At 47.1% G+C, this 11,379-nt stretch overlaps 1 protein-coding gene across 1 annotated transcript in view; it reads right to left on the reverse strand.

Moving 5' to 3' along the window:
- The window catches only part of MLX (MAX dimerization protein MLX), a 74,562-nt gene extending 68,820 nt beyond the window's left edge, over positions 1-5,742 (reverse strand). Inside the window, exon 1 of the mRNA XM_030220615.1 lies at positions 5,643-5,742. Within this exon, the coding sequence (XP_030076475.1) occupies positions 5,643-5,684 (42 nt within the window). The 5' untranslated portion in view covers positions 5,685-5,742. The remainder of the gene's footprint in view (positions 1-5,642) is intronic.
- Between the last annotated feature and the right edge of the window lie 5,637 nt (positions 5,743-11,379).

The following is an 11,379-nucleotide window of genomic DNA, read 5'->3' on the forward strand; positions in this document are numbered from 1 at the left end:
CACCAGTCCCGCCTCCCACCATCGGCTCTGGCACAGACCGTATAAGTCTGCCCAGCACCATCTCCGTCTCCCGCCACCGGCTTTGCCACCCAATCTCGTCTAAGCTCCTTAGGATCCATTCCTTCTTTCTTTGGCACCACAAAGTAAATGGAGTAGCGCCCCTTGCCAAGCTGATCTACTGGCACCGGGACCATCGCACCCAGGCGGATCAGGTTGTGCAAAGTCCGCTGCACGGCAGCTGCTTTGACCTGGGACTTGCAAGGAGAGTTTACAAACCCGTCTCTTAGGGGTCGGCAGAACTCTAGCTTGTAGCCGTCTCTGATGACTTCCAGAACCCAAGCGTCTGAAGTTACCCTGGTCCACTCGCCCAGAAACGAGGACAACCTTCCTCCTATCTGCACTGGGCCATGGACCAGGTCCCCGTCATTGGGTACGCAACCCTGGGGGCGGGCCGGAGGACGAACCTCCGGGACGGCGGTCCCTGCGAAAGGAATGCTGCTTGGGGGAGAAGTTCCGTTTGAAGGAAGCGGAGGCAGAGGAGACCGACTTGCCCGGGCGATACCGACGGGCTTCCTGGAATCGGCCCTTAGAGGAACCAGGGCGGGCACTGCCGGCCCGAGTCCTGACCTCCGGCAACCTCTTGCCCTTGGACATGCCAAGCTCAGTCACGATCTTGTCCAGCTCGTCCCCAAAGAGCAGCTTGCCTTTAAAAGGCAACTTGGCTAGGCGAGATTTAGAGGCATGGTCAGCAGACCAGTGCTTAAGCCAGAGCCACCGCCGCACAGAGACCGTCTGAGCCATACCTTTGGCCAAGACTCTCAAAACATCATACAGCAAGTCTGCCAAGTAGGCCAAACCCGACTCCAGGGTCGGCCATTCCGCCCTCCAAGAAGGATCCGAGGGGGAAGCCCGCTGCAAGACAGTCAGGCACGCCCTAGCCATATAGGAGCCACAAACCGAGGCTTGCAAACTCAGAGCGGCAGCCTCAAAGGATGTCTTTAAGGCCACCTCCATTCTCCTGTCCTGAGCGTCCTTCAGGGCAGTGCCACCTTCAACCGGCAGCGCCATTTTCTTAGTCACGGCAGTGATTAAGGAATCTACCGTGGGCCAGACAAAGGCTTCCCGTTCCCCCTCAGGCAAGGGGTACAGACAGGACATAGCCCTGGCTACTTTCAGGCTCGCTTCAGGGGCATCCCATTGCACTGAAATTAAGGTCTGCATGGCTTCATGAACGTGGAAGGTTCTAGGCGGGCGCTTTGTTCCCAGCATAATGGCGGAGAGGCAATCTTCAAAATGCTCATGGCCTGCACAAGCAGGTTGGGCAAATCCTCTGAGCGAAAAAGCCGCGCTGCAGAGGGGTCGTCCGCTCCATCCGAGCGAGGATCAGTCTCTTCCATAGAGTCCACTAAGGATCTCTGGAAGAACTCCGACACGCTGCCGTCATCCACATCAGAGGAGACCAAGTCCCCCGGGGGTGGAAGATCCACCCGAGGGCGCTTAAGCATAGAGGCCTCATCACCCCTATCAGAGAGGTGAGCAGGGGCAGTGTTCTGCATAAGAAAGGCCTGATGCAGCAGCAAAATGAACTCAGGGGAGAAAACCCCCAGTCTGTGCATTTCTGCAGCCTGTGCCGCAGCCCTAGAGGCGCCCTCCATCTGCGCTCCCATGGAACGGGGGAGAGGCGTGCTGCGCGTCCAAAATGGCGTCCGGTGCGAAACTCCAAGAAGGAGCCGCGCGGAAAGAATGGCGCATTAATTTCGCTGACTTTTTACCGTCGCCCGAGTCAAGGACGACCAAGCTGTTAACGTCTCCCCCCTCGAGGGCGGCCCAAGAAGATGCCATCCGAGCAGCGTGGCCGGTCACGACCGGGAGGGCGGCCAGCGGGGGATGGGCGCCTAAGGCGGGAAAGGCCGCCGCGCCAGAGGAAAAACCGGGGAACTCTCCCGGCTCTGAAAGGGCGCCCAAAAAGGGCGACTCTACCTTCGAGCCCCCGCTTCCCCGCTAGGCGCGCGACCGCGTTCCGGGGAGCGTCTTTTTGCACCCTTGCCCTCCGAGGCCATCGCCACATGGAACCCCCTGCCCGCTAGTAAAAGGGAAAAATTACCTGCTTCTTGCTCCGAGCAGCGACGACTGAGTAGCTGCAAATGGACGTCCTTTTTGAACGTTTTTTAAAAATCTTTTTTTTTTTTTTTTTTACGGAGCCAGCGGGAGGGGGGAGAAAAGGAGGGACCTGGCACCACCAGGTTTGCACTTGCTCACGAAGAGCCCTCAACCCCAGGTACTCAACAAAACCTAAACAATTAGGCTTGGAGACCTAGCCAGAGCTGCTGCTGTGCGACCACACACCTGCTGAGATAGGGAACATACAGGAATTTCCGGCAGCACATCACCACATATAGGGAGGCAAAAGATTGCTCTCTATCTCCACCTGCTGGTAGATGGACACAACCCACCAGTCTATGGATTGATCGGCTTGATGATAGGGAAGAGATTTGCGAAAGATAGTTGTTGCTGATTGTTCTCAGGTCTGTAGGCAGTGCATTCCACACTTGCATGCCCAAGTACGAGAATGTGGTCGCATGCATCTGCTTGTATTTTAGTCCTAAACAAATGGGGAAGTGCAGGTCAAGAAATTTGCGGGATGATCATGTGGCGTTTCTTGGAGGCAAGTCTACAAGGTTTAGCATGTAGATTGGGGCATCTGTGTGAATGATTTTGTGTATAATCGTGCAGATCTTGAACGTAATGCGTTCTCTAAGAGGGAGCCAGTGAAGCTTCTCTCTCGAGGGTTTTGCACTTATATAATTAGTTTTTCCAAATATGAGTCTGACAGATATGGTAGTAGTGCAGTTGAGGGAGGGAAATTTGGGGGTGAGGGGAGCAGTTTATGGGCTGTGGGCAGTTGGAGTGGTGGGGCAATTTCAGATGGTAGATTTTGGGTGTGGGGCAATGCAACATTAATGGGAGCAGTTTGCAAGATAATGGTAAAAGTTAAAGGGAGCAATTTGCAGGGTTTTCAGCAAATTTCAGCAGTTTGTGAGGTAGAGGCAGTTGCAGGGGTGAAATCAGGATTTATTTTTTGAGGGTGGGGCAGCTTGCAAGGTGATGAAAGGGAGTAATTCTGGGTGATGGGGACATTTTGAAGGGTTGGAGCAATTCTATGGGAACTAATGTAGGGGGGTGGGCATCTTACAGGATGGTGGGACATTTAAGAACACAAGAATAGCCATACTAGGTCAGACCAACGGTCCGTCTAGCCCAGTATCATGTTTCCAACAGCGGCCAATCCAGGTCACAATAACCTGGCAGAAACCCAATTAGTAGCAATATTCCATGCTACCAATCCCAGGGCAAGCAGTGGCTTCCCCCATGTCCATCTCAATTAACAAACTATAGACTTTTCCTCCAGGAACTTGTCCAAACCTTTTTTTTTAACCCAGATACACTAACCGCTGTTAGCAAATCCTCCTGCAACAAGTTCCAGAGAATGAAAAAAAAATATTTTCTCCTATTAGTTTTTAAAGTATTTCCATGTAATTTCAGTCTTTGTACTTTTTGAAAGCGTGAAAAAAATCAATTCACTTTTACCCATTCTACTCTACTCAGGATTTTGTAGACCTCAATTATATCCCCCCCCCTTACAATGGAAGTTTCTGGGGGTAGCAGCAGTTCATGAGGTGTTAGGACCTTTGAGGGTGGGGAGGGGGCAGTTTGCAGGATAGAAGGACAATTGTGAAGTGCTGGGGTGGGGCAGTCATGGACAGAAATTGTGCAGGTGCTACTTGTTGGGGTTGAGAAAGAACAGGGAAAGGCAGTATGAAAGGAGGAACTCCCTAACTGCTGTGTTTCACTGTATATAACTAATTTATGCTACAGACGGTTGAACTCCTCCCATAGAAATGCACTGGGCCACTTGAGGTGGGAGCTTATTTCTCTGAAACCCCCAGTCTTGGGGATTTTTAAAATCTTTGTATCTTTTTACCAATTTCTCCCTCAGACCAAGTTTTCTCCCATTGTTACATTTTCAGAGCTATTTTGCTCCCAAACACAATCGTGACCTATTTTGTGTAGTTTTTACCAACTTCTGTCTGGTTGGAAAGCATAAAATGGATTAGCTCATTTAGGAGCAGGTATGTACCAGTTCACTGATGCATTATTTATTCACTTAAAAACAGCATACTCTCAATACAATGTGAAACTGAGATCTGCACCATTTCCCCCTTATATGCAGATAACATACCATCCATGTGACAGGAGTGTGAGAGGAAGGGTCAGAGAGCAAGTGAGAAAATCTATTGCAAAATCAAGTTCTTTGTTTACCACTCAGGCACATGTGCACATGACTCATGGGCCACCCCTGTGCTCCTTTCCTTTACACACAAAATCCATAAGAATTTCTTAAAGGTAAAAATTCTTAGGCAGAGATGGAAATGTTTGAACAGGTAGTGATACATTTAGGCTCTAGACCTACAAGCAGTTCTATAAGAACACAGCCATACTGAGGCAGACCAATGGGCCAACAGTGGCAACCCCAGGTCACAAGTAGCTGGCAGAAACCCAATTAGTAACAACATTCCACGCTATAAGTAACTGCCTCCTTTTGGGCAACTTGATGCCACACTAAGTGCCCAGACTGCATTATAGAACACAAGCATAACCTGGTTACCAATGCTCCTAACATTTAGGCACCGCCAGTTACACCAGCCATAGAGCTTGTGTAATTGTAGGTGCCCAAATGAGGCTAGAAAGCACTGCAGCTATTGTTGTCTAATAAGCAGCATGTGTAAGTGGCAGCCCTGCATCTATGTTCTTTGCCACTTGCTGCACCCTTACAGAATAACACTTAGGTGTATCGCTGCCACTTAAATTAAAAGGCCAGGAAGCTTCCGTACTAGGCCTGCATCAAGGAGCCTGCAAACAACAAACTCTCTCATACACTGAACCAGAAAACATCTCCCTGCAAAGCAAAAGCAAAAGCAAAATCAAACCCATAAACAGATTCTCTCACCCCCCCCCTCCCCAACTGTGCTAAAGGGCAAACATTGAGCACCTAAAAAAGAAATGACGTGTACTTTTAAAGCAGATAAGACTTTCAAAGTTCCATAACAACCTATGAAGCTTTGTAAATCTAAGTGTTCTGAAAATGAGTCCCTCGGTCTCTACCTCGCTATTTGAAGCTCCATTGGCCTACAAATGGCCTAATATTGTTGTTTATAATAATTACTACATTTACTAATTGAGTGCATTAGGCTGGCCATAGGAACAGCCATTCTACTCCAAAGCAGGCTGAGGAGCTCCGTATGCTCAGGAACTGCGGTCTCCATTTCCCCTGGAGGTTGAGGAAAAGGCGACCGTAAGGCCCAGCGCACTACTGACACGCGGTTAAAGGCAAAGCAGGATCAGCGAGGCCCACGAGGTGATTCAGGGTCGCCACCAAGATCCCGTACAAAGGGGTCAGCATCGGCCCGGAAGCCTGACAGGCTCTAATCAGCGACCCCTCGCCCCGGAATTACCAGGAACGGAGAGGAGAAAAACAGCGAGGGCCAAGCCTCAGCCCTGGGCTCGAAACGGGGTTGATGACCACATCCCCCCCCCCCCCTTTTCCCTCCCCACCGCCGCCGCCGCCGCCGCCGCCGCCTCACTTTGCTCCAGGAGTCGTCGGGCGACACGCTCGCCTCCGTCATCTTATGACTGCAACTGAGTACGCGGCGCGCGCCAGCCAGAGTGGGAGGAGCGTCCGGTGCTGGTACGGGCATGCGCACGTTCGAGGCGCTCCCGCACCACCATTCCAACTTCCGTCCGGCAGCTCCGGCTCTTAGCTTGGGCCCTCCCTCTCTCCCAAAGAGGTAGAAGGAAAGTGAAAGAGGAGACGAAGTGAACTTTTAGTCCGTTATTGGGGTCTTTTACTAAAGATTAGATCGAGTTATCTACGCTACTAAAGTTAAGGATTATGAGATTTCTCAAACTGAATGGAATGCAGGACCCGAAGCAGCATGGCTTCACTAGTGCCAGGTCATGTCAGAAGAATCTGACTTTCTTCGACTGGGTGAACAAACAGTTGGACGTGGGAGCACTGGGAGGGGCAATGCCAGAAGGATGACCAGCAGGAAAAGGAGGTGATAGTGCCATTGTGTAAGTCTCGGGTGAGGCCTGTATAATTATGGTACAGCCAGAGACACCCCCCCCCCCCCCACACTGGAATGGTGGCGGGCCCAGTCATAGAGCTCAGGCCATTACAGACCTTGGCTGAGTCAGAAATCTGATGGCTGACATAACTGGGAGCTTACTGGAAAAGTATGGCTAGTTTGTAGCCCGGATTGAGGCCTAGATAAGTTAAATTAGGAAAAGTTAGGTCAATAGATATGGAAACAAAATGGAGGATTTCAGCACAAGATGGAAGCCGTATCTGTTACAAACTGGAATTTTCTCTAATGTAAGTTAGAAAAACAAGTTGAGAAATGAGTGAGTCATGCCAGGTGCAAAGAAAATAGGGAACTAGCTGTCCAAGAGGGGAGGGAGACTTTCCTGTGAGCCATGGTGTGAGAAAGGAAAGGTGTAGATGATGCAGGGTCTTGCTTAAGATTTGTGGTCAAGCGAGCTAAAGACAAAACCATGTTAGCAAGATAGAAGCTACCAGGTTTTGATATCTAGTTTACATAAAGCTCTGCTGCTGCTTTGCCCCCCCCCCCCCCCCCCCCCCCCGTAATTATGAAGCACTAGGTTATGAATTGAAGGGAGTAAATTTTGCAAAATGTATAACAGATATCCCAAAGCAGGTGGGGGGGGGGGGGGTGGAATTGCAGGAGAGTCAATACAGTATAATACACAAGGGATACATGACACAAACACAATCAGCAAGGGCAAGGTGGACACCTGACGCTCAATGTCCTAAATGTAACAGGGGACAGAATACCTTTATGCATGCATTTTGGAGCTGTGATAGAATGAAAATATTTTGGAAGGCAGTGCATAAATATTTTGAAAACATTACTGATCAAAGAATAATCCCATAGTGGAGAGGAGTACTTTTAAATAGAAGGGCAGCTTATGGGCTCTCCCATAGGAATTTGGAACTATTATTATGCAAAACACATGCTGTGGGGAAGAAATGTATACTCAGGCACTGGATGCAGGAGGAATCACCCTCCTTTTCGTATTGGAGGAATAAATTTAATAAGCTCAGGATTCTCCAAAGAAAAGAAAGCGGTTTGTTTCTATTTGGAATAAATATTTGCAAAGCGAGAAGTGCAGTGTTAAATAAATTTTCTACACAATAAGAAGGAGAAGGAAGAGCAGTGAACCTTTACCAACACATTAAATAAAAGAAAATGAAGAGGATGGCTATGACTAGATCATGAAAGGATTACGAATGAGCATGGAGTATTTAAAAAGACAGGGGGGAGGGGATGAGTGGGAGGGGAGGGGGGTTCAATCACGGAATAACGTAAGGTGTTACTATTGGAAATTATGGTTTGAGTTTAATGTAACATGCTGATTGTTGCTTCTTTCAGTGTGCATGGCAAAAGTGAAGGTAGTAAGGGGGGAGGGGGGATAAGAGAGGGTACTGTTATAAAAACAAAAACTGATGTTAGCAACTTAAGATTAATGTACATAAGAACGATAACTTTACAATTTGTTGTGTATGTACTCTAATGGATGTGTTACCAGGTAGAATCATCAAAAATGTTGACACATAAATATCTCAGGGCATTAATGTACAGGAAGTGAGACTTTTTCAACTGAACAAAAACTCTGGAACAAGGGGGCATATGATGAAGTTAAGAGGGAATAGGTTTAGGAGTAATGTAAGCAGGGCTTTTTTGAGGGGGTACTTGGGGGTACTGAGTACCGGCACCTTTTCCGTTGTCTGCTAAAATTGACCCATTGACCCCAAGTTTTAATGAAAGAACTGAGTCTCTACACACCAATTCTGCCTTGTCAGACCGTTTGCAGGGAGCCTGGCTCAGTGATTACCCCACCCCTGAAGAGTGGCCTAGCATTTGAGTACCGGCACCTTTTTTACTAGGAAATACGCACTGAATGTAAGAAAGTATTATTTCACGGAAAGGGTGGTGGAAGCGTGGAATGGCCTCCTGGTGGAGGTTGTGGAGTTGAGAACTGTGTCAGAACTTAAAATGGCATAGGATAAGAATGTGGGATCACTTAGGAAAAGGAAGAGTTAGGGGTTACAGAGGATGGGCAGACTGGATGGGCAATTTGGCCTTTATCTGCCATCATGTTTCTATGTTTCTGTGTAAAACGTTTCAAAATTCTGCACACAAAATTTGCAAATTCTGCAAAATTCTGTGCTCAAAATTTGCAAATGCTGCAAAATTCTGTGCACAAAATTTGTAAATTCTACAAGTTTATTTGACATAATTTAACCAACACTTTTTGTAGCCCCCTCCTACCCACAATATCCTTTTTTTTTTACAGCCAACCACAGCATGTTTACAGCCCCTTCCTCCCCCACACATAGCATTCCCCTTTTTTGCAGCCCCCTCCCACCCACCCATCCGATCCCTTTTTTTAGTCACCCACAGCACCCCACTTTTTTACAACCCCGCCCTCCCACACACATAGCATTTTGCAGCCCCTCCCCCTACCTCAAAGTACCCCCTTTTTTTTTGCAGCCCCTGCCCACCGACCCATAGCATCCCTATCCCTTTTTTTTTTACAGTAACCCACAGCATCCCCCATTTTTTACAGTCCCTCTCTCCCCCACACATAGCATGCCCCTTTTTACAGCCCCCTCCCACAGCATTCCCCATTTTTTATACAGCCCCTTCTCCAGCCACCCCCTTACTGGGAGAACCTCTTCGAGTCAGGAAGAACCCCACTGCCGCTGCTCTCTCGCTGATGCCATGCTTTTTCAAAATGGTCACCAATACTTCAAGCAGTAGTCTCAAGACATTACTGCTTTAAGTCTCGGTGGCTTGAAATCTCAGTGGCTACTCTGAAAAAGTATGGCAGCAAGACTAAGAGCAGCGGTGGTAGTGGGGCAGGAAAGAGTGGGGTTCTTTCCTTCCCCTGAAGAGCCCACTTATACCATCAGGGCATGCTGTGTTCAGGTAGGCGGTAGTGGGTGTGAGGGTCAGGCGACAGCAGCGGCAGGAGTGGGGGGTTGGGTGGCGGCAGCAGCAGGAGCAGGTGGGGAGGTCGAATAAGCGGGTGGGAAAGAATGCAGAAAACAGGCGGCAGCAGGTGTGGGGGTCGAGCAACAGCGTAAGGCAGGGGAGAGCACAGATTCTACTCTGAAATATTTAACTCTGCGTGACTGGGGAATTCTGCACAAATTCTGCGTTCCACGGTCACACAAAATTCTGGCAGGAATTGGAGCGCTGGGTAGGAGAAAGTCATGATTCCATCTCACACGATGTCCTAATTCATGGAATCCCACTGTGGGGATGGCAGAACTGTAAGATTTGTCCTTGGTAGCCTGTGTATAAGAAGTCTATAACCCCCACCAAGTGACCCATTGGAAAGAAAGAGGGGTACCTGCTTAGCCAACCGTGATAGAGGAACAGGATCAGAGTCATTGCTATTAATCTCTTGAGCCAAATAGAGGAGCTGACCTGTGGGCTGAAATAGGGGATTCGCCGCAAACTGGGCTCAAGGTAGGTCTCGGTCTGCCTGCGGCTGCTGATTTCTTTCAGGGTATACTACTACTAATAATAATAATAATCATTTTTATAGCGCTACTACTAGACGTACGCAGTGCACTTGAACATGAAGAGACAGTCCCTGCTTGACAGAGCTTACAATCTAATTAGGACAGACAAACAGGACAAATATGGAATAAGAACAAAGAGTAGCAGGATTCCGGAATCCCAAAGAGTAGCAAGATTCCAGAATCCCAGAGACTACTACTACTACTGATTTCTAAAGCGCTACTAGACGCACGCAGCGCTGTACACTCCTGAAAGACTTGGACAGATAATGCTGGATCCAAATCTCCATTGGTAATGGTGCTATATCGGAGAAATTGATTGCGGGGCGTCAACTGGCTACAGGCCAAGCGAAAGGAGTTTTACATATGTGCATAACCCAAGAAGGAAAGGTTAGATGCTCATGTGACTTTGTAAGATCAAGACTGGGTTACTATCATAGCTGTATGCTGAGGAATTTTATGACAATCAATGTTAAATAAAGTTCAGTGAGTTTTTTTTACTCTCCTGACTACTGTTCAGGAGGGAACCTTAAGTGAGTAGTGCACACCAAGTTTCCCGAACCCCAAGATCGGCTCTCGGCGTAGACCTTTGAACCTAACCCGGCTAAGTGAAAGGAGTGGGTTACAGAAGCAGCAACCGCACTTGTAAACTCTATATTTTGTGCTACTTTTTCTACACTATTCTATACAATACAGATGGCCAAATTTCAGTGAGCATATCCTGTTTCCTGATGGGTTCATCTTAACTGTTGTAATCTGCCTTGGGAAGCTTGGTGTTATAAAGATAATGGAATATATTGAAATTAAATAGAAGTAACATTAAACTTGCCTTTCTTTGGGGTGCATGGAATCACGTATTCATCTGTTTTGTATCAGGGGCAAGTGGTTTTATAAGTCAAAATAAAAATAAATATTTCGTTTCATGCAGATCTCTTTTATTTAAACATAGCTAAATGGGCTATAAGCCCCTAATGCAGTCCATTGATTTTCTTATATTTTGTTCTTGTTATGACTTATACTGTGTCAAAACTGAAAACTCATGTCTATCCGGGCGACAATAAAAGGTGCTCATTTTTAACACTATCCACCCTAAAAGGTTGTTTTCTGGCTGTACATGAAGAATTGTGATATTGAATAAATGTATGTTTGTATCCTTAGTCATTCATCCAAAGTTTATATAATTCTTTCAAGAAATCCAGTTAATCATTTTTAGTAGAACATAACCACAGAGACATGGTCACATTTTCAATATAGTAATACTAGGGCTCAGCTAAGGAACAGGTTATTTTGCGTTAGCCTTCACTGGACAAGACTTGCTTTCATTGTGACATCACCATCTAGTTGGATAGACAGTGTCTTAAAAGGTGGAAGATAAAGGATTTTTTTTTTTACATTTATATCACACATTATCCCAAGCAAAGTTGGGTTCAATGTGGTTTACATTTGAAAATACAGTGAGATAGAATAATAGAATTCAGTTATTCATGGGCGCAAGTAGATGGATATGTCTGAAACTTTTTTAAAAAGTTGAGATTAGTATACATACCCTACTTGGCATTTAAAAGTTTGTCCTTTAATGATGCCGCATGTTCAGAAATCATAGTCACAAGTATAGACAGTTATTCAATTGTTATCACGTGCATACACCAGAACAGGCATCGATACACACATTGTAAAAGTAAACAACAACTTCTACAGAGTACATCCAA

Source organism: Microcaecilia unicolor, chromosome 12 (genome assembly GCF_901765095.1).
Source record: "Microcaecilia unicolor chromosome 12, aMicUni1.1, whole genome shotgun sequence".
Lineage (NCBI taxonomy): Eukaryota > Metazoa > Chordata > Amphibia > Gymnophiona > Siphonopidae > Microcaecilia > Microcaecilia unicolor.